Raw genomic sequence first — 22500 nt, forward strand, 5'->3', positions numbered from 1 at the left:
TATTTGCCAATGTCAAGAACGTTGGCTGATATAAGCATCTTGCTCTCAATTTTTAACCACGGTACGGGACACTTAACGATAAGGAAAACTTTATTCATGAAATCGTGGTTATCACGACTATCGAAAAGAAACTTCACAACTTTTTAACTTTCCACCAGCAGATATTGCTATGAACAGGTATGGATAAAATTATACCATACTTTAACTATTTACAACACCACTAACAGATGTATAGAAATTTCCATGAACAGGTCTGGATGATATATCAACCCATACTTTAAACTTTTTACCACATCAGTAGCAGTTTTATAGAAATTCCATGAACAGGTCTATATAAAATATGATCCCATACTTTGACTTTTTACCACATCACTACCAGCTTTATGGAAATTTCCATGAACAGGTCTGGATAAAATATGATCCATACTTAAGCTTTTTGCCACATCACTAACAGCTTTGTGGAAATCTCCATAAACAGGCCTGGATAAAATATGATCCCATATGTAAACTTTTAATCATATCACTAGCAGATCTATGGAAATTTCCATGAACAGGTCTGGATAAAATATGATCCCATATGTAAACTCTTGACCACATCACTAGCAGATCTATGGAAATTTCCATCAATAGGTCTGGATAAAATATGACCCCACATGTAAACTTTTAATCATATCACTAGCAGATCTATGGAAATTTCCATGAACAGGTCTGGATAAAATATGATCCCATATGTAAACTCTTAACCACATCACTAGCAGATCTATGGAAATTTCCATGAACAGGTCTGGATAAAATATGATCCCATATGTAAACTCTTAACCACATCACTAGCAGATCTATGGAAATTTCCTTGAACAGGTCTGGATAAAATATGATCCCACATGTAAACTCTTAACCACATCACTAGCAGATCTATGGAAATTTCCATGAACAGGTCTGGATAAAATATGATCCCATATGTAAACTCTTAACCACATCACTAGCAGATCTATGGAAATTTCCATGAACAGGTCTGGATAAAATATGATCCCATATGTAACCTCTTAACCACATCACTAGCAGATCTATGGAAATTTCCATAAATAGGTCTGGATAAAATACGATCCCATACTTCAGCTTTTTGCCACATCACTAAAATCTTTATGGAAATTTCCATAAACAGGCCTCGATAAGATATGATCGCATATGTAAACTTTTAACCACATCACTAGCAGATCTATGGAAATTTCCATGAACAGGTCTGGATAAAATATGATCCCATATGTAAACTCTTAACCACATCACTAGCAGATCTATGGAAATTTCCATGAACAGGTCTGGATAAAATATGACCCCACATGTAAACTTTTAATCATATCACTAGCAGATCTATGGAAATTTCCATGAACAGGTCTGGATAAAATATGATCCCATATGTAAACTCTTAACCACATCACTAGCAGATCTATGGAAATTTCCATGAACAGGTGTGGATAAAATATGATCCCATATGTAAACTCTTAACCACATCACTAGCAGATCTATGGAAATTTCCTTGAACAGGTCTGGATAAAATATGATCCCACATGTAAACTCTTAACCACATCACTAGCAGATCTATGGAAATTTCCATGAACAGGTCTGGATAAAATATGATCCCATATGTAAACTCTTAAACACATCACTAGCAGATCTATGGAAATTTCCATGAACAGGTCTGGATAAAATATGATCCCATATGTAAACTCTTAACCACGTCACTAGCAGATCGATGGAAATTTCCATGAATAGGTCTGGATAAAATATGATCCCATAGTTCAGCTTTTTGCCACATCACTAAAATCTTTATGGGAATTTCCATAAACAGCCCTGGATAAAATATGATCCCATATGTAAACTTTTAACCACATCACTAGCAGATCTATGGAAATTTCCATGAACAGGTCTGGATAAAATATGATCCCATACTTAAGCTCTTTGCCACATCACCAAAATCTTTATGGAAATTGCCATAAATAGGCCTGAATAAGATATGATCCCATATGTAAACTTTTAATCACATCACTAACAGATCTATGGAAATTTCCATGAACAGGTCTGGATAAAATATGATCCCATTCTTAAGCTTTTTGCCACATCACTAACAGCTTTATGGAAATTTCCATAAAGATGAGTAGCATGATCACTGTACCCATTCCTGTAACATACCTAAAAATTGTGAAATTGTGTTTATTGGGGTGAAAATCACTTATTTTGGCTTATTTCACACCCAGACTTTCATATCTTTCTAATTGTTCAGAAAATATTAAAGTTTGGTCTGTCAAAATTGAATTTTTGATTTACCCATGACCCCTTGCAGGCGTGGTCTTTCACACAGATAGTCAAATTTGAGGCAAATAAAAAGTGAAAACAGAAAGCTTTCACTACATGGAGGATAGCATCCCCTCATTTAATTATATTGACACCCTAAACGCTGGCTTTCTGCTCCAATTTTGTGCTCCACTTTATAATTTGAGGTCAGAGCAGATGTCTCTCTCAATTTCCTGAAAATTGCCCCTGAAAAGACATTGTGGACTTCCCAATAATATCCATAGAGGAAAGGTTACCAAGCCTTGTGATGGAAATCAAATCATAGCTTCTTTGCCAAATAGGTTGTGATGTTTACTGGCACTCAAGACTTGGTTCAATATGTTTAAAAAAACGTAGCGACTCAGTCAAAGGCTAATATTTTCGCAACCCTGAAAGCTACGATGACGAAACTGTGGAAATAGCTAGGGGAACTTGTGAGCATTCAGAAAATTCTCAATTTTGGAAAAGGTTTTCAAAACCTTTGAAGAATTTAAAATAAAAGACCAGACAAGCAGTGTTAGTCAAGCAAAGAAGCTTATGTGTGGAGCGATGCAACAACCAAACTTGGTTGCCTCCAAGTTTAAATGCATTCGTGGGCTAGATACAGACAGCCTGAAAGCTTTGTTAGCAAAAGTTGCAGATGGGGAAATGTCATTTGCAGAAATGAAGCTTAGAGTTATGGAGATAAAGAACATAGCAGCTCTGAAGACAGAGTTTGTAAAAAAAGCAGGTTGTGAATCCTGGGAGGAAGCATTAGAAAGGTGACATACATGTAGGCAAGACAAAGCCTGTACAAATAATTGTACCATACGAAATATACTGTTTTACACAAATTAATGCAAACAACTGAAATTTAAGGTAAATACTAAATCTGTGTTCTGGTGTTATTTTTTTCTGTAATCTTGTGTAGCATACCTCCTCTCTTTTCAGACATAACAGTCATAATACATCTTTGATGACCCATTCTAAATACAGCAAAATACAGTCATAATACATCTTTGATGACCCATTCTAAATACAGCAAAATACAGTCATAATACATCTTTGATGACCCATTTTAAATACTTGTGTGTACAGCTGGTGTACTGTGATTATGAAGTTGTGTTTATTGGGCCAGTCTACCTTATTCATACTTTAACACATTGTTTATCAATAATTAAGGTTTCCAGATTTTACATCAGAAGAGCTCCTCCAGCAGTTTATTGGCTCAGTTCATAAACGAAAGGCAGACAGTGCACGATAATGGCCAGAGTGGTAATTCTTAAGTTTTAATGCATCTATAGAATTGTGATTACTACAACAGACAGTTGTTAAGAAACACTTTCATACATTACATGTACATTGTACATGTGCATTTTATTGATGCTAATTATTCAGTGGGAGTGTACTTTAGTTGCCAACATTAACATAGTTTGACTGATGACTAATTTGACTGCTCTTTTTCATTGAAGGCCACTCCACACTGTGTAAAATCAATGGAACATGGTATTGTGCTTTAAGATCTGAGGGACATAAAGTCACTTCAGAACTCCTAAGGAACATCCCATTCACTGGCGCAGACCTCACAGTGATACAGGACCAACCAGTAAGTTCAACAATGTGCAAACTGTTTTTTTAATTAGTGGTTTAATGCCATTTGTTGCAGCAGAATCGTGCGTGACATTTCTTTTTTGTGTGACGTTTTATTGTATTGCGGTGGTCTGGACCTTGCCGGGTCCCGGATGACCACGCGAGTTGACAATGTGATGAATTGTTTTTCCGCTGAAGGTTTTAGTAAGATAGTTAAGTTAAGGTTCTCTACTTTACGGTAGCAAGGACTCCATTGTTTACGGATCAAGGTTTCTATAAGGTGTTGCAAGGATATTAGCACACAGATGTAAGTTTTTCTGTTTATTTAGAGTGATTTGTTTCTTGTTTTATTGTATTTTCATATTCGCCCCTAGCGCGCTTTGTAATGCTAGGTTTTGTTGTTTTCTTATAGTTTTCGTTACCGCATTATCGCATCATATCATTGTATTACCGCTTCGCTCATCGGTTCCGAATCTGCTATTTGTGAAGGAAATCAGTGATAGCAATCAAGACTGCGTGTAAATGAATCTCTGTGGATCTTTCAAATAGACTGAGTTGTTGTTGTATGTTATATGGCTCGTCGTAAGGTCTTAGTGTAGCAGTTCCGCCGCTACATTTCGTAACGAAAAATCTTTATACTGACGTTCCAAGATCTACAAAGGAAATTGTTATTGGAATGTATTGTATTGATCTTCAATTCTTTGGATTTTCGTCGTATTAGTTGTGGAAATTCGCTCAGTGAAATTGTCGAGAGGGCGGCAAATTACTCCATCACATGTATGGCAGAATCTAGTCACCAGGAACTCGCAGACAACTTTAATGTTCCAGGCGAATCAAATGTGCTGCAATTCGAAGAAGCGAGTCTGTGGAAAAAACTTCGAGCGATGTAAAAGATGCTACCCAACCATGGGATTCACTGGGCCCACGGCAACGGAATCCATCGGAAAAGGGCCTTGAAGAACGAATTAATTGGCTTAAGCAACAGCGTATAAACGCTCTCCGAGCTGTGTCACGGAAAAGGACTGAAGTATCTGATCTTATGGTCAACTCCAACAATTTACACCTAGTGAAGAATGAGCTGGCTAATTTAAATGATTTAATCGAACATTATAAAGAAACCTTTCATGCCTACTATAAGGAGCTAACTGATGATGAAACCAAAGAGCGAGAGTACGCTCATTATGATGAGAAAATCAAGGGTATTATGGCGTACCTGCATCCAGTATATGCGTGGATATCACAAGCCGAAAGTCACCTAACTGACCAGCTAGAAAGGGCTAGCAGTAAGGGATCCAGACGGTCATCAAAAACAAGCTCCCGTTTGTCTGCTAGAGAAAGGGAAAGAGTTCGTCTGGCAGAGCTGAAGGCTGAAAGATCAATGCTTAAACAGAAACAGGCCCTGAGAGCCGCAGAAGAGGATTTGGAGTTAGAACTTGAGATAGTAAAGGCTGAAGCGAGGGGGAAAGCATTGGAGGAATTGGACAGAGCATAACCCCCCGCTGCCATGTGGTTCAAGTCCACCATCTGCTGTTGCATCCTTTTCCCCGATTGTGATACCATCTGTAGCGGCATCATTACCCAATGAAGTTACTTTAAAGCCCGAAGTATTCGTTCCTACTACTCAAACCCCAGCTACAACGGAGACACAGGCTAAGTCCGTCCTGCAAGGCCCAAGAATCAGTGCGGCTACAGATTCCATTGTCAAGACTTCCACATCTAATCCTAAGGCTGCAGAGTTTATTCCTACCACATTTGCAGATGGTACCTCGTCTACACCATATACTGGTCATGGTTCAAAAAACTCCAAAGAAATTGCACACGGAATTTCTGAAATTCAGTCACCTCAGCTGGTGGAGCGTACCTTTCAGAGTGTAATAGAGTTACAACAGAGACAAAATGAAACCATTATTGCAACTCACCAGCAGGTGACTGCTGCAATGCAATAACATTGCCTCAGCCAACCATAACTAAGTTCAAGGGAGATCCTATTGAGTATAACACATTTATTATGGCCTTTGATGCTCGTATTCACTCCAAGGCGACGTCGAATGCTGACCTTTTGTACTACCTGAATCAGCATCTCGAGGGTGAACCTGCAGATCTTATTCAAGGATGTTTACATATGAGTCCTGATGAAGGTTACCTGGAAGCCAGACGTCTACTACAGAAAGAATATGGGGACCCATACAAGATCTCAACTGCTTACCTTAACAAGATCCTGCAATGGTCTCCAATTAGATTTGATGACAACCAAGGTCTGAAACGGTTGTCGATATTCTTGACAAAATGCACAATAGCCATGAAGAGTATTTCGTATATGCGTGTCCTCGATCACGCACCAAACATGCAAGCTGTAGTCTCCAAGCTCCCTGCTAACCTGCAAGCTAAATGGAGGGATCAGGTCTTTAAGAAGAAGAAGAGGGTGAACGGTGCAACGTGTTTTGCCGACCTTGCTGAATTTGCTGAGTCTGCATCGGAGTCAGCCAATGATCCAGTGTTTGGAAGGGAGGCCTTGAACAAGAGAAAGGAAGATGTTAAACCTCTGAAAGTGAAGGAACCATTGAATAAAGGAAGGGAACTGCCCAGTAAGGCTAAGATGCCGCCAAGGAAACCGGAAAGCCCGTGGAAATACAAGGAAAGCAGTTTTGCAACAAATCCATCTGGAACCGTTAAGCCCCCAGTCTCAGATGGGGCCGGGCCCACTAACAACCATGGTAGCCCATCCTGTCACCTTTGCAGTCGTGCTCATGATCTGGATGATTGCGAACTATTTAATAGGAAAACACTGGAGCTTAAGAGAGCATTCTTGAGAGAAAGGAATATGTGCTTTGGATGTTATGGAACAAATCACCTCTCAAGGAACTGTTCAAACAAACGAAAGTGCAAACATTGTGGCAGGCTGCATCCTTCTGCCCTTCACATCTATGACTTCCAGCTGCCACAAAAGGACAATACCAGCCCTGCTAAGCAGGAGAATGACAAGGCAGTAAACAATACCGGCACTAACCCTCAGAATGCTTCATGCCATGCTGCTAAACTGAATGAATCAGTCATTTTACACGCAATCTTGCCAGTACGTGTGAAGAGGAAAGGCAATACTGAAACCATTACAACTTATGCCTTCTATGATAATGGTAGCGGTGGCTGTTTCTTAACGGAGAACCTTAAAGAACAGCTTGGCGTTAAGGGTGAAAGGACGGAATTACAGCTTGGCACCATGCATGGCCAAAGCCTTGTGACCACCGCTGTTGTAGACAGTTTGGTTGTGACGGACATGGAAGATAGAAACCCAGTTGAATTACCTCGCTCCTACACAAGAATGGAAATACCTGTAGCCGAACAGCAAATCCCAACCCCTGAATTGGTGAAGCAGTGGGAACACCTACGAAGTGTCGCTGAAAGGATGCACAAGTTTATTCCGAACTTAGAGATTGGCTTGCTGATTGGCAGCAATTGTCTTGCGGCACTGGAACCTTTAGAAGTAGTGCCAAGAGGTGACGAAGGGCCTTATGCAATGCGATTGCATCATGGCTGGACTCTGACTGGAACGCTGCATGTAAGAGACACTCCATGCCCCAGTAATGTCATTTGCCATAGAATCACAGTTCGAGAGGCAGAGTCAGTCAAGGAGATGATATCGCCCCAAGCGATTCAGCAAATGTTCCAGTTAGATTTTAACGACCGCAAACCTGGTCCGGACGAATACAGTTATTCCCGGGAGGACAAAAAGTTCATTACTGGGATAGAGCAAAGCATCCAACATCATAATGCTCATTACGTAATACCATTGCCATTTAGAAATTCTCAAACGACGATGCCAAACAATCGCGATCAAGCATTGAAACGAGCGATGTGGCAGAGAAAGAAGATGCTGCGTGATGAGAATTACAGGAACGATTATGTAAGTTTTGTAAACGAGGTGATATCAAGAGGACATGCAAGAAAGGTGCCGGAAGACCGTCTAGAAGTTGAACCCGGGAAGGCATGGTACCTACCACACCAAGCTGTTGTAACTTTGCCTTGAAGCAGACGGCTAATGACACCGAATCCCAAAGTGGATCACTTGTAGCTGAAACCATCCGATGAAACTTCTACGTGGACGATTGCCTTGGTTCCGTCAAAGATGAACAAGTTGCCATTGAATTGATCCAAGGTCTTAGTGAAGCATGTGCACACGGAGGGTTTAACTTGACTAAGTTTATAAGCAACAGCCGTGCTGTCTTGGAATCTATTCCGCCCGACAAACGTTCTAAAGAGGCCAGAGACCTTGACCTCGGCAGCGATCGTTTGCCTGTTGAACGTGCCCTCGGGGTACAATGGTGTGTGGAATCTGATGCCTTCGAGTTTCGTATAGTTCTTAATGACAAGCCACCAACAAGAAGAGGAATATTGTCAGTGGTCTCCTCAATTTATGATCCACTGGGCTTTGCCGCGCCGTTTACGCTTCCAGCGAAGAAGATACTCCTGGACCTCTGTCGCGAAGAGATGGGATGGGATGACACTGTTCCTGAGCAATACCAAGTTAGATGGGACAAATGGTTAAGTGAGCTACCACTTTTGGAACAGTTCAAGGTTAATAGGTGTGTCAAGCCAGCAGAGTTTGGAACCGTGGTGTCCCAGCAGATACATCTTTTTTCCGATGCTAGTTCTGTTAAATATATGGCTCTGTTGCTTACTTGCGACTGCGCGATAACAGCAATCGCATTTACTGTTCTTTCCTTATGGGCAAAGCACGACTTGCTCTCATCAAGTCTGTCACGATTCCACGTTTAGAGTTACGGCTGCCACAGTCTCAATTCGACTTGGAGAATTGTTGAAGAGAGAAGTCGACGGCAATCCTGATTTTGTGTACCATACGGACTCCACCACTATGAACAGCAACGCTTTCATGTGTTTGTTGCAAATCGGGTGCAGCTTATTCGCGACTGCTCACGTTTAAATCAGTTGAAGTACATAGACACAAAGGAAAACCCGGCAGATGATGCTTCCAGGAGACTGAATGGACTTGCTCTCATTGAAGGGAAGCGTTGGTTGCAAGGCCCAGCTTTTTTGTGGAAACCAGAGAGTGAGTGGCCTCGACAACCGCGTATGGTGAACCAGGTCCCAGCTGATAACCCAGAAGTAAAGGGGACAACCGTGGCCTCAAGCAATGTAGTGATCGTCAATCAGTCAGCTAGTGCTGCAAGCAAACTGATATACCACTTCTCTGATTGGCATCGGTTAAGGACAGCTGTAGCTGTGTTCCTGTGAGTAAAGAAGATATTGCAAATCAGATGTAAGGAACGTATAAATGTCAAGGAAGAAGTGTCAAGAGACGACAAAAACTCGCAGACCGAAGGAAGCCTTCAATAATCAAAACAGCTAAGCATAACGACACTGAAGAGCCTTGCTCACCTCTTACCGTGCAAGACCTAGTAGACGCTGAGTTCGCTCTCCTAAAATTTGTCCAGGACTTAGCATTTGGTAAGGGAATCCACGCCCTCCAAGAGTTGGAGAATGAGAATAGCCTAGACAAGGAGAAGCTGCAGAAACAGAAGAAAGCAAGTATAAAGATTAACAGTCATATCCAGCGCCTTGACCCCTTCAGTTCGGTATCCTCAGAGAGGTAGACTCAGGCGTGCAGATTTGCCACAAGAAACGAAGCATCCAGTGATTTTGCCACCGAAAAGTCATGTCACTACGCTACTCATCCGTCATGCTCATAAACGGTTGGGTCACGCTGGGCGCGGTCGTGTTATTTCAAGCCTACGCGAGAAGTATTGGATCATCAAAGTGAACACAGCAGTGCGCCATGTGATATCAAAGTGTGTCTTCTGCCGTCGCAATTACAGCAGACCAGGTGTACAGAAGATTGCACACCTACCCATGAATCGAATCTCCCCACCACTACCATTTACTTACACTGGTGTTGACTACTTTGGGCCCTTCATCATCAAGGAGGGGCGCAAGGAAATGAAAAGATACGGCGCTCTTTTCACGTGTTTGGTTAGCCGAGCAGTCCATATTGAGGTTGCAAGTTCTCTTGAGTCAAGTTCATTTATTCAAGCACTCCGGCGCTTCATCGCCCGCCGTGGTCCTTTCAGAGAAATAAGGAGTGATAACGGTACAAACTTTGTTGGCGCACGAAACGAGCTGCTCCAAGCCATAGAAGAAATGGATCATGAAGAGATCCATGCCAAACTCAAGAGGGAAAACATTGACTGGATCTTCAACTCACCCGCCGCCAGCCACATGGGTGGCGTTTGGGAGCGACAGATCAAGACCACAAGGAAAGATCTCGCTGGATTAATGGAAGAATATGGTCAATGTTTAGATGAGGAATCGTTTCGGACCCTAATGTGTGAAGTGGAGGCAATTATTAATTCAAGACCCCTGACGACAGTCTCTGGCGAGCCTAACGACCTTGAGCCGCTTACTCCCAACCACATCTTGACAACCAAGTCAACTGTGATATTACCACCATCAGGCAAGTTTCAGAGCTGTGATGTGTATATGCGTCGGCGGTGGCGAAGGGTACAGTACTTAGCAAATCTATTTCGGTCTCGGTGGAAGAAGGAGTACCTCGTTGTGATGCAGGAAAGGCACAAATGGCAACATCCTCAGCGAAACCTGGTTGAAGGGGATGTTGTGATAATCCGAGAAGAGAATGTTCCGCGTAATGCCTGGTCGTTGGCCCTTGTTGTGCGAGTGGAGCCTGATTCACAAGGCTTCGTCAGGTCTGCTGTCGTCACAACGCGAGGAACTACATTGAGAAGACCAGTCAACAAGCTTGTCCTAATTCTGCCCAAGAAGGAACAGGAAGGAGATCAAGAGAAGTAAACGCCCCTCAGACGTTTAGTTGCCGGGAATGTTGCAGCAGAATCGTGCGTGACATTTCTTTTTTGTGTGACGTTTTGTTGTATTGCGGTGGTCTGGACCTTGCCGGGTCCCGGATGACCACGCGAGTTGACACTGTGGTGAATTGTTTTTCCGCTGAAGGTTTTAGTAAGATAGTTAAGTTAAGGTTCTCTACTTTACGGTATCAAGGACTCCACTGTTTACGGATCAATGGTTCTATAAGGTGTTGCAAGGATATTAGGACACAGATGTAAGTTTTTCTGTTTATTTAGAGTGATTTGTTTCTTGTTTTATTGTATTTTCATATTCGCCCCTAGCGCGCTTTGTAATGCTAAATTTTGTTGCTTTCTTATAGTTTTCGTTACCGCATTATCGCATCATATCATTGTATTACCGCTTCGCTCATCGCTTCCGAATCTGCTATTTGTGAAGGAAATCAGTGAGAGCAATCAAGACAGCGTGTAAATGAATCTCTGTGGATCTTCCAAATAGACTGAGTTGTTGTTGTATGTTATATGGCTCGTCGTAAGGTCTTAGTGTAGCAGTTCCGCCGCTACACCATTCATAAGGAGTATTACTAAATTAAGTCGCAAGTACTGTAAAATACTTTAATTTCGATGATAGGGTATTGATATAAGTTGTTATTTATGTCTACTTCTAGACCTGGTGTGAGGAGAAAGTTAAATCGGTGATAAGACAGATCTGTGGTCTGAATACAAGATCAAAACTTTCAAACTACATAATTGTGATAAGAAAGAAGTCAGATCCAAGCCTCTTCGAAGAATGCACCCCAGCTGGCAAGGGTCACATTATGTATGTGGCCTGGAGTGGAATGTCTGCCAAAGGTATCAGACTAGTGTGTTAATGCTGTAGGATTAGGCATTGCATGCTGGGATCGATAGGTCGGCCATCTTGAATAAACCTCGTGCTAGCTTGCGTTACTCGATCGAAGTTTCCTTTCTTCTTCGCCTGATACTATATGGTGGCAGCGGTCTTGACCCCTCCAACGCCATAAAACAAAATGGGAGACCAACCCGGAGATGCTCCTGCAGTTGAAAATCCGCCTCCACCCGTTAATCCGCCTATACAGCCTGTAAACTCTCTCCCGCTCCCGAGCAAGTTCCAGGGGGTAAACAACCCGAATCAAGCCGACATGTGGCCCAGATGGCTTCGACATTTTGAGCGTTATCGGATCGCTTCTGGCCTTCAACACAAATCAAACCAGGAACAGGTTGGAACATTTCTTTATGCAATGGGGGATTGTGCGGATGACATCGTCAAAACGTTAAGCATAAACGAAGCAATCGCTTCCTTCGAGGACGTCAAAACTGCCCTAAATGGCTATTTTTATCGTCGAACGAGCTCGGTTCAATCGACGAAGACAAAACCCCGGTGAATCCGTGGACACCTTTATTCAAGATTTATACCGCCTCGCCGAAAATTATGATTACGGAACTCTGAAAGATGAACTTATAAGAGACAGAATTATTGTTGGAGTCCTCGATGATTCACTGTCCGACCGCCTACAAGCTAAATCTGACCTCACTCTCGCGGACGCTGCTCGCATAAGCCGACAAGCCGAAGCAAGAAAACAAAATCGAACCATTGTCCGTGGGGTAGAAACTCAAAATGAAGTTGATTACGTCAGTCAGCCACGCTCTCACAACAAACAACAAGCCACAAACAACCCACCTGCTCGTAACCGAAACGAAGGATACATAAAAGAGCCCTCCAAGAATGACCGTCCCTGTTTTTGGTGTGGCCGCCAGAGCCACGATGGGAAGTATTGCCCAGCTAGAGACACTATTTGTAACAACTGCAACAAGAAGGGACATTTTCAGTCTGTCTGTCTCAGCAAGAAACCTTATCCGAGAAAGGTACATGCAGCAGAAGAACAAGAGGAGGAAGACATACACTTCCTCGGTGAGATCGGTTGTGAGAAGAACTATTGGTCTGCACAAATAGGAGTGAACGGTCGTACAACGCGCTTCAAGCTTGACACGGGGGCAGCAGTGACTGTCCTTAGCGATGATGTCCAGTGGCTACAAGATGTTGAATTAACCAAGACATCCCAGGTTCTATGCGGTCCTGGAAACACTCAACTGCCTGTGAAAGGTCTGTTCTATGCAACTCTTAAGTACAGACAATCAAAGTTAACTGAGCCTCTTTATGTGGTGCATAATCAGAAGTGTTCGTTACTCAGCAGGAGAGCTTGTGTCGAACTAGGACTCATAAGACGTGTTGACAAAGATGTCGAAGAGGTGACCACGGGGCCAACAGATTTCAAAGCCGAATTTCCAGCACTCTTCAGCGGACTGGGAAAGCTTAAGACTGAATGCCACATAACACTTCGCCCTGATGCTAAGCCTTTCTGTATCTACAATCCCAGAAAGATTCCCCATCCACTGATTCCAAAGGTAAAAAGTCAAATTGAAACAATGCTTCTGCAAGGAGTGATCTCGCCTGTAACAGAGCCAACTGAGTGGTGTGCAGGTATCGTCCCTGTCCTTAAACCAAATGGCAGTGTGCGTCTCTGTGTTGACCTGACTCACCTTAACAAAGCAGTCCAGCGTGAGATACACCCAATACCTTCAGTGGATGAGAACCTTGCTAAACTGGGAGACAGTAAGATATTCTCCAAACTTGACGCCAACAGTGGGTTTTGGCAGATTCCCTTGGATGCCAAATCAAAACTGCTCACAACCTTTGCCACCCCATTTGGACGCTTTTGTTTCAACAGACTCCCATTTGGTATCAGCTCCGCCCCAGAGATCTTCCAACGCACTATGTTCAAGATACTTGAGGGCTTGGAAGGGACCCTCTGTCAAATGGATGATGTCCTCATTCACGGTGTGGACCAGTCAGAACATGATGGACGCGTACGAGCTGTTCTTCACCGCTTACAAGAAGATGGGTTGACCCTTAATGACAAATATGAGTTTTCACGATTATCAATCAGATTTCTCGCTCACATCATTGATAGCTCGGGACTCCAAGCGGACCCACAGAAGACCACTGCTGTGACCCAATTCCCAGTCCCTTCAGATGTCTCCGGGATACAGCGATTCATGGGAATGGTCAACCACCTTGGAAAATTTATTCCCAACCTGGCTGACCTCAGTGACCCCCTTCGTCAATTATTAAGCAAAGACAGTGGTTGGGTTTGGGCTGAACCCCAGCAAAAAGCCTTTGAGCAGATCAAGCAAGCGTTAGTGTCACCGACAGTCCTGGCACATTACAATCCAAACCGTCCAACGATCATTTCAGCGGATGCTTCCAACACAGGAATTGGTGCGGTCTTATTTCAAGGTCAAGATGACGGAGAGCGCCGCCCGGTGTTTTGCCTGTCAAGATCTCTTAGTGACACAGAGAAACGTTATGCCGTAATTGAAAAGGAAGCCCTCGCGACAACATGGGCTAGTGAGAGGTTCTCTGATTATGTGCTCGGCATCCCTTTCACCCTGAAAACAGACCACAAACCGCTTACTGTACTCCTGAATTCATCAGAGCTCTCAAAGATGCCCCCCCGTATCCTGCGATTCCGCCAGAGACTTATGAGATACAGCTATCAAGTTCAATATGTGCCAGGAAAACATCAAGTTACTGCAGATACACTCTCACGTGCTCCTGCTGGCCTACCAGGGATAGACGATAAGCTGCTTGTCGAAGAAGTAGAGGCCTTTTCAACTCAGACCACTTCCTATCTCCCAGCCACGCCCAACCGACTACAGCAGATAAGGGATGCGCAGAAGGTAGACGAAGAATGCTCCCTTTTAAGATCGTATTGCCTTCACGGATGGCCCCCTTACTTGCCTCACCAGCCGTTACTGCACCCATATTGGGAGAAAAGAAGCCACCTCACGATTGTTGATGACTTACTCCTGTACGATGATCGTATAGTCATTCCGAGGAGCATGCAACTACAAATCCTCGACTGCATTCATATTGGTCACCTGGGTCTGACTAAGTGTAGATCCAGGGCACGCACTTCCGTATGGTGGCCGGGACTCTCCACACAAATTGGTGAGTTGATCACCCGATGCCACACCTGTGCCAAGGAACAACCAACGCCGAGAGAACTGCTTTTGCCTTCGTCCTTCCCAGGCCGCCCCTGGGAGAGGGTAGCAACAGACCTGTATGATTTTCAAGGAAGAAAATACATCATCGTGGTAGACTATTACTCGAGTTGGTTTTACATCAAAGAACTCTCTGATGAGACTTCTCATTCAGTTATAAAAGCTCTCAGGGAGCTTTTCGCCACACATGGAATCCCAGATGTCATTATGTCGGACAACGGGCCACAGTATAGCGCAGAGACTTTTCAACAGTTTGCAGAAGCATACCATTTCACCCATGTTACAAGTTCGCCAAAATACCCCCAGGCGAACGGCGAAGTCGAAGGAGCCATTCGCACAGCGAAGTCTATGCTGAGGAAAAACGAAGACATCTTCAGCGCCCTCTTGACTTAAAGATCAACTCCTCTACAGAATGGCTACTCACCTAGTGAACTGCTGACGGGACGTCGCCTGCAAACACAGCTACCAACTCTTCCAACCCACTTGTACCCTAATGTGCAGATAAAAGATCGCCAGTTGGTGGAAGAAAAGGAAAGCTTGTATCGATTGAACCAACAGCGCAACTTTAACAGGCGTCACAGAGCAAAGGAACTGCCAACACTTGAACTGGGTGGCCGAGTTTGGATAAGAGATCAAGATCGGTATGGCCTGGTGACAGGGAAAACTGAGAAACCCCGATCTTATCTTGTGACTACAGAAAGGGGCACACTCCGACGAAACCGCTCTGCCTTAGTAACCGCAGCAAAACCAGCTGAAGCCGAACAACACTCAGCTATGCCGGCCTGTGATGTCACCCCTGCCTCACCAGTACCTGTCATTCCTGTATTGCCAGTGCCCAGCACTCCGTCGAGGCCTCAGACTACGCAGGTGCCCCCATCCTCACAGACAGTTGTCCCAATAACTACTCTAGCAACAACGCTGGATGAGTGCGTACCTCCGCGAAGTCCAAGCCCTGCGGTCCTGACAACCCTGTCGGGAAGAGCTGTGAGACCTCCAGACGCTTGAATCTTTAGTTGAACATTGAACTGTGTGTGCCTCAGGGCTTCACATGAACATTTTGATTTGTTGTTCGTATTTCTGTTGTTGTTTGTTTTGTTATATTTTCATAGCTTTCCCTTTTGAGGGGGGGATGTAGAATTACGCATTGCATGCTGGGATCGATAGGTCGGCCATCTTGAATAAACCTCGTGCTAGTTTGCGTTACTCGATCGAAGTCTCCTTTCTTCTTCGCCTGATACTATAAATGGTAAATGTATTTGCAACCAAGGTGACCCAGACAGATTTTCCTTTAACATGTTGGCTAGTACATTGTAAATTATTAGAAACCCACTAACTCAACCGTTACAATGGAACAAAAAAATAGTTCCTAACTATATATTTTGATAATTGTTTAGAGAGCAGGATTGGTGATGATTTTAAGAATCTCGACATTACTAATACTTTTGGTATTCTTTAAGAACTCTCAAGCCTCTGTACAATACACTGCGCTTTTATGTTACTGACTTTGCCTGTCCTTACAAATCTCAGCATATCTTTTTTAACAGAAAATTAGGAGATAAGGAGATAATAATTATCTATGGTAATAGACTATGATTAACCAATGAACTAATGAGAACAATAATATTATTGTTCTCATTATTTATGCTGTTTTCCAAAGATTTGTGACCCATCTTTAGCAAACATATTTATAACCTTGCAATGACGAGAAGTCAACAATGATGACCACTTAATCACCTGTACATTATTGTCAGTGTTAAGTCTGACTTATGCTAAGTTTTCTCTGGTGATAATGTTCTTTATTAAACTTGTCTTATTAAATAGCTGGCACTGGACTCACAAATACAGTCGAAAAGGTTGCAGTCCTTTTTGTTGGCACAACTTCAAGGAGTGCCACAAATTGGTTTGTCGCCAAGAAAGAGCAAGATCTCATGAGACACCTCATAGAGGTCTTCATACCACCCAGAGGGATGCTGCTAGAGTTGGGGAGTTCACAGGCTCAAGGTACTTGGATTCCTGCTTATTTTTCTCCTGCTTGCAGTCTTTGATTTTCCTCAACGTGTTATTACAGCAATGCACAATTTACAGTGATCCAGGTAACAACTTCAGGTAGTCAATAGAATGATATGCATCTCTCTAATTCTTCTTCTCTCTAATTCTTCTCTCTAATTCTTCTCTCTAATTCTTCTTCAGTCCTTTTTGTTGGCACAACTTCAAGGAGTGCCACAAATTGGTTTGTTGCCAAGAAAGAGCAAGATCTCATGAGACACCTCATAGAGGTCTTCATACCACCCAGAGGGATGCTGCTAGAGTTGGGGAGTTCACAGGCTCAAGGTACTTGGATTCCTGCTTATTTTTCTCCTGCTTGCAGTCTTCTTTCTGCTTTCAGTGATCCAGGTAACAACTTCAGGTAGTCAATAGAATGATATGCATCTCTCTAATTCTTCTTTAGGTGATTCCCTGGTTTTGCATTGCACAACCATACAGCGCATAATTTCTTGCATCAGTTGCGCGCGCAGTAGTGCGGGCACATTGAAATATAGCGGATTTTCATTGACGCCAAGCTTAATCCGTCAAGGAGTGGCTATTTTGTCCTTAACGAGTACAGTGACCCCCCATTTTTATTTTGTATTTTTGTTGAGAGTGTTGTCTTCGTGAAGTAGTAAAAAAAATAAGCAAAAATCTATGGCCAGTTTTTTGGAAATTTCACAAAACTGTATGGAAGAAGCCATTACAAGTGGAACAGACGCTCTAATAAAATCTATTTTGGGCTGATAAGTACTCCCAAAGCCATTCAAATACATTTTTTCAGGTACATAAGTGAATTAACCATAGACTGAATGACACCAGGCTTTGCGTTATATCATGGATTGCTTTTAGAAAATAGAGCTTTATTTGTCCAACATCGGGATGCACTGCAATTGTCAATGTGTCTTAAACAGCTGTGTTTGTAAGCATCGTCCATGGAAACGAGCACGATGACCTCCCTATTTTTATTACATTTTTATCATCTTCTTGACAGTGTGCGAAGTTTCACCTGAAATCTACGACAAGTTATATTTCTAGGGAATCACCCTTGCTTCGTCATTTCATTTGTCAGGTCAGGAAGCCAGAACAGTTTAAAATAATAAAAGGAAGTAGAGTAATTGTGTTTGTTTATTAATCCTGTTTGCAGTGTCTTCTTCCCTAATACCAGCATTCGACTGCAAAGTGAATCTCCTGAGCATCTACGACAAACAAGATCCAGTCAGTGCATTCAACATGGAGATCACAAAACTGAGCAATGCAAGATCATCAGCGTCAGGCACTGATGCGGAGTGAAACTTTGCTGTTTATTGGTTGTCTTAAATTGGTGAAGCAAAGATCATGCAGACATAATTCCTAAAACTTTTAAAAGACATTTGCTGAGATTTCGTTTCGTTAATTATAAATTACCTACAAAAGTCTTGAGCGGAAAGCTTAACATTTAAGAACATTTCCTCCATAACAAGTTCCCCACGCTCTTTAATTGTGTATTTACATGGAAATTTCTATCTATTAGACACCTTGTGGCAAAGAATACCTGGAACTATTTTATCTAAGCAACTGGGATGTACGTGGAAATTTCTATAGACAACTTGTGGCAAAGAATATCTGAAACTAATCCGGGGGCTCGGATTTTTTCCGAGTTCCCAGTTGGTTCTACCATCATTTCATTTCTCATGTGTTTATATCATTCTCACATTCGCTCACTTGGGTAGTTGGTTGGCCGCATCTCAGATATGCTTTAAGGTGACAGCGCGATGCAGTTATGAGCTATGCTGTCAGTCATTTGACTCTGTAGCTACGTGATGCAGCTCGAGTCAATACCCACATTTCACCCTTGCTCGCCATAGAGTCTCCAGTAGCTCAGTGGTTAGAGCATCCGACTAGATCACGGAGGGTCGTGGGTTCGAATCCCATCTGGGGCTCGGATTTTTTCCGAGTTCCCAGTTGGTTCTACCATCATTTCATTTGTCATGTGTTTATATCATTCTCACATTCGTTCAACTGGGATGTATATGGAAATTTCCATAGATACCTTGTGGCAAAGAATATCTGAAACTATTTCGTCTAAGCTAGTGGGATGTACATGGAAATTTCCACAGACACCTTGTGGCAAAAAATATCTGAAACTATTTCGTCTAAGCAACTGGGATGTATATGGAAATTTCCATACACATCTTGTAGCAGAGAATATGTGAAACTACTTTGTCTTGGCAACTGGGATGTACGTGGAAATTTCTATAGACACCTTGTGGCAAAGAATATCTGAAACTATTTTGTCTAAGCAACTGGGATGTACATGGAAATTTCCATAGATACCTTGTGGCAAAAAATATCTGAAACTATTTCGTCTAAGCAACTGGGATGTACATGGAAATTTCCATGGACACGTTGTGGCAGAGAATATCTGAAACCACTGTGTCTTGGCAACTGGGGTGTACATGGAAATTTCTATAGACACCTTGTAGCAGAGAATATCTGAAGCTATTTCGTCTAAGCAACTGGGATGTACATGGAAATTTCTATAGACACCTTGTGGCAGAGAATATCGGAAACGTTTATTTAAGAAAGTAGGCTTTGACATTATTAATTTTGGAAAGACCACTGTTGGCATAGATTATCAAATCTATTACATGAACTTCGCAAGGAAATTATTTCTCGTACGTTTGGAGCATAACAAACCGTTCCTGTGCTACAGATGAGCTTTTGGTGAAATATATTTGTATTATTATAGAGCTGTGTACCATAAACAGATGGAAACATGCAATCCGTCGCACTAAGAGTGTTGCTGTTTAGCAACGCCGTGGCTAATGCTGTTACAAAGCATTAAAAATGAACTCCGACAAACAAACTCCATCTTGGTCAATTGTATGAGTAACATAGCCGATGGCGTTTTATGTCTTGCCTTGATAGACAACTTAGAGGTAGCTTTTTCATGTACTTTCCATTTTGTTGGAAAACATGCATATACACAGTTAATATTTTTTCCAAGTTCGTTACTTCAGAAAATGCCAACTTAAAAAATTATGTGTTACATTCATTTCATCCAATGTTCTGACACACAATTGCACAACATCACATTCCTTCACAGAGGCTGAGTTATCTCCAAATGTTTTGATCAAAAGTGTCTCCTTACCAATGGTTGGTAGGTTCAATTGTTCACACGCCTTACTGGGCATTCAATCCAAGTTGTTGGTTATCTGGTCTGCAAACAAAGGTTTGGGCTACCTGTAACAACACAGAGTTGGCATTGTTGCTAACGTGCATTGCTGAAGTTCCAGCTTCTCTGCTCCTATCTTGAGATGATCCAGATCCATGTGGTGTTGCCTCGTCACTAACTACATTCCTGGATGTTGGAATGTTCCTTATTCTTTCACAAATGGTTACATGGTGTCTACCTTCACAGTTAAAGCATTTTGCCTTTGACGGACAATTTGTGGAGATATGGCCACCCTTCAGGCACACAAAACACTTGCCATTTCGTCTCAGTATTGTTCTCCTAGCTTTCGGTTCAGTGATGGTCATGCAGTTAATGGATTTGTGATTCTTCTTGCAAAAAACACATTGTTGAGTAAATTCCTCACTGCCTGTATAAAGGGCAGAGGCGGAATGGGGTTGTTTACTTCTTGCTCTGTACTGTTCAAACCTGGGTGTATTGGCATTTGCACCACTTGTTTTTATTGCAGTACATCTTTCCCTGGCTTCCAACTCAGTTTTCATTGCACTCAACAAGGCATCAAGATTCCATGATTCCTCACTGCTAAACTTACGGCTTACAACCAATCGTAACTCTGAGGGGATTTTTTCCATCACGACTGGGACCATTAAATTCCCAAAGGACCGTGATTCAACTCCTAACGCATTCAAACCTCGAATGTTGATTTCAATCTTGTCAAACAATTCACGTAATCTCTTTGTTTCATGCACTGAATTGACAGATGGAAGTTTCAATAAGGCATCCATATAATTTGATATCAGCAACTTCGGTTTACCAAATCGGTCCTGGAGAATGTCAATGGCTACTTTATAATTGTCTGCGGTCAGAGGCAGTCCAGCAATTGCGGATTCAGTATTGCTTGTTACACAACTCTTCAGATAGGTGAATTTTTCAATGGCCGAGATGACAGTATTTCCATCGACAGCAGATTGAAATGTGTCCCAGAAACCCTGCCATTCTTGATAATTTCCCGAAAAGAATTTGAGTTCGAGTTTAGGTAGTTTCACTTTTGCGCTTTCGGTATTTCTGGTACTACTATTTTCCTGATTTGTCGCATGGGCCTGTGTGTGTTCGCCATGTTTCCCTTTCTCCAAACTCAAATCGATTTTCGCTAAAATACTGTAAACGTGCTCACAAAACTCACCAGAATCTTCTATTTCTTTCTCCAGTTCCTTTGGTTTGGTGAGCTCTAATATTGTTTCATCCAGCTTTTTGGTCGTTTCCAATTTTTCGGTCAACAAGGCTTTCAGAGCCGTTAACTTTTCCCTGAACGACGTTAAATCTCCCACGTGTTCTGTCAAAATTTTCTCCACATTCCCCACTGTTTTGTACATCTCGTTTTTTCCTGTTCTTGTCGATATTCATGACGCTTTATGTCCATAAACACCCTTTTTGAGTAGACTTCGCCTTTTTCCAATTCAAAAAATCCTTCGATGACGGCAACAGCTTTGTTGTTCTACTCCTTCTTGTATTTCCTCCGGCTCGAAGGACCATGTAATGAATCTTTATGGTATATTTAATTCATTTCCTGGTGAATGATCTCTTTACAATTTTCCATACGAATTACCACTTCACTCGACCGTTTCAGGCCTTAAGCATGGTTGAAATCTAAAACTCAATACTCAACTTGACACTCGAAGCGATCCAACGATCGATCAAAACTCAGGCTATAAGTCCTTCTTTTACACGTGACTTTCTTCCCGCCACACGTAATGTATGCTTATTTATGTCAAATCTATTTTTAACACCTCACGCGTCCAGCCCAGAGGAGGAATGAATAGTATCCCAGATTTCTTTTCGGCATCTCGTCCCAACGGGAAGAGCAAAATGGCGCGCTCGGTTGATGAAATACGCGATCTTCTTCGTGATTATTTCGTAGGTTTTCTCGATTATAATGGTGAGTGATTTGTGCCTGTCAATACTTGATCACTTTGTATTTATTTTCTAATATTTATTCATCAAGAATCACGGAAGACTACTCATATTTTGATAATTCAAAATGTGGTGTTTCACAATGTGATCACTGAATATTTATGATAAAAGAGTTATGTACAAGCAAGACTTCGAGAAGTAAATTCAAGTTGACTAAATTGTATCAAAGTTAAGACTTGACGATATAATAAAACTGTTTCTAGCTCGATTAGTTTTCACTTTAGGTTCTTGTGCATCTTAAAGTGTACCTTGATGGCTTTGTGTAAAGGTGAGAGTAAATAACGCAGTCTGTGACTCTTATCATTAAGAATGTCATTGAAAAGGGCATTGCATAAGTTACGATGATGTTCATTTAACGAGACTAAATCCATACAAGTAATTGCTTCGTTGTAATTAAGACCGGGACACATAATTGCTAATAACGCCCTCTTCTGTATACGTTCCAGTTCATGCGTTAAATACTTTGGTAGCGAATAGTAGAACACAGGCACTGCATAGTCCAATACGGATCTTATGCAT

The 22500-nt window shown here is 42.2% G+C and overlaps 1 protein-coding gene and 1 long non-coding RNA gene across 2 annotated transcripts in view; both read left to right on the top strand.

Annotated features, from left to right (window-relative positions):
* LOC138054378 (uncharacterized) overlaps positions 1-22500 on the top strand; it is a 45515-nt gene that overhangs the window by 6100 nt on the left and 16915 nt on the right. The gene's annotated exons all lie outside the window — the stretch shown is intronic.
* On the top strand, positions 2878-17976 carry LOC138053061 (uncharacterized). The gene is made up of 6 exons (XM_068899753.1): positions 2878-3058; positions 3490-3582; positions 3780-3913; positions 11396-11579; positions 16632-16903; positions 17205-17976. Exons 1-5 carry the CDS (start codon positions 2878-2880, stop codon positions 16853-16855), a joined length of 816 nt encoding a protein of 271 aa, XP_068755854.1. The 3' UTR covers positions 16856-16903; positions 17205-17976.

The sequence above is a fragment of the Montipora capricornis genome, chromosome 6 (genome assembly GCF_036669925.1).
Source record: "Montipora capricornis isolate CH-2021 chromosome 6, ASM3666992v2, whole genome shotgun sequence".
In the NCBI taxonomy this organism is placed as follows: domain Eukaryota; kingdom Metazoa; phylum Cnidaria; class Anthozoa; order Scleractinia; family Acroporidae; genus Montipora; species Montipora capricornis.

Excerpts from the sequence above, each read along its gene's own strand:
- LOC138053061 (XM_068899753.1), top strand. The coding sequence starts at position 2,878 with ATGCAACAACCAAACTTGGTTGCCTCCAAGTTTAAATGCATTCGTGGG. Across the intron at positions 3,059-3,489 it reads AGAGTTTGTAAAAAAAGCAG|GTTTCCAGATTTTACATCAG; the intron begins GTTGTGAATCCT and ends TCAATAATTAAG. Across the intron at positions 3,914-11,395 it reads CAGTGATACAGGACCAACCA|ACCTGGTGTGAGGAGAAAGT; the intron begins GTAAGTTCAACA and ends GTCTACTTCTAG.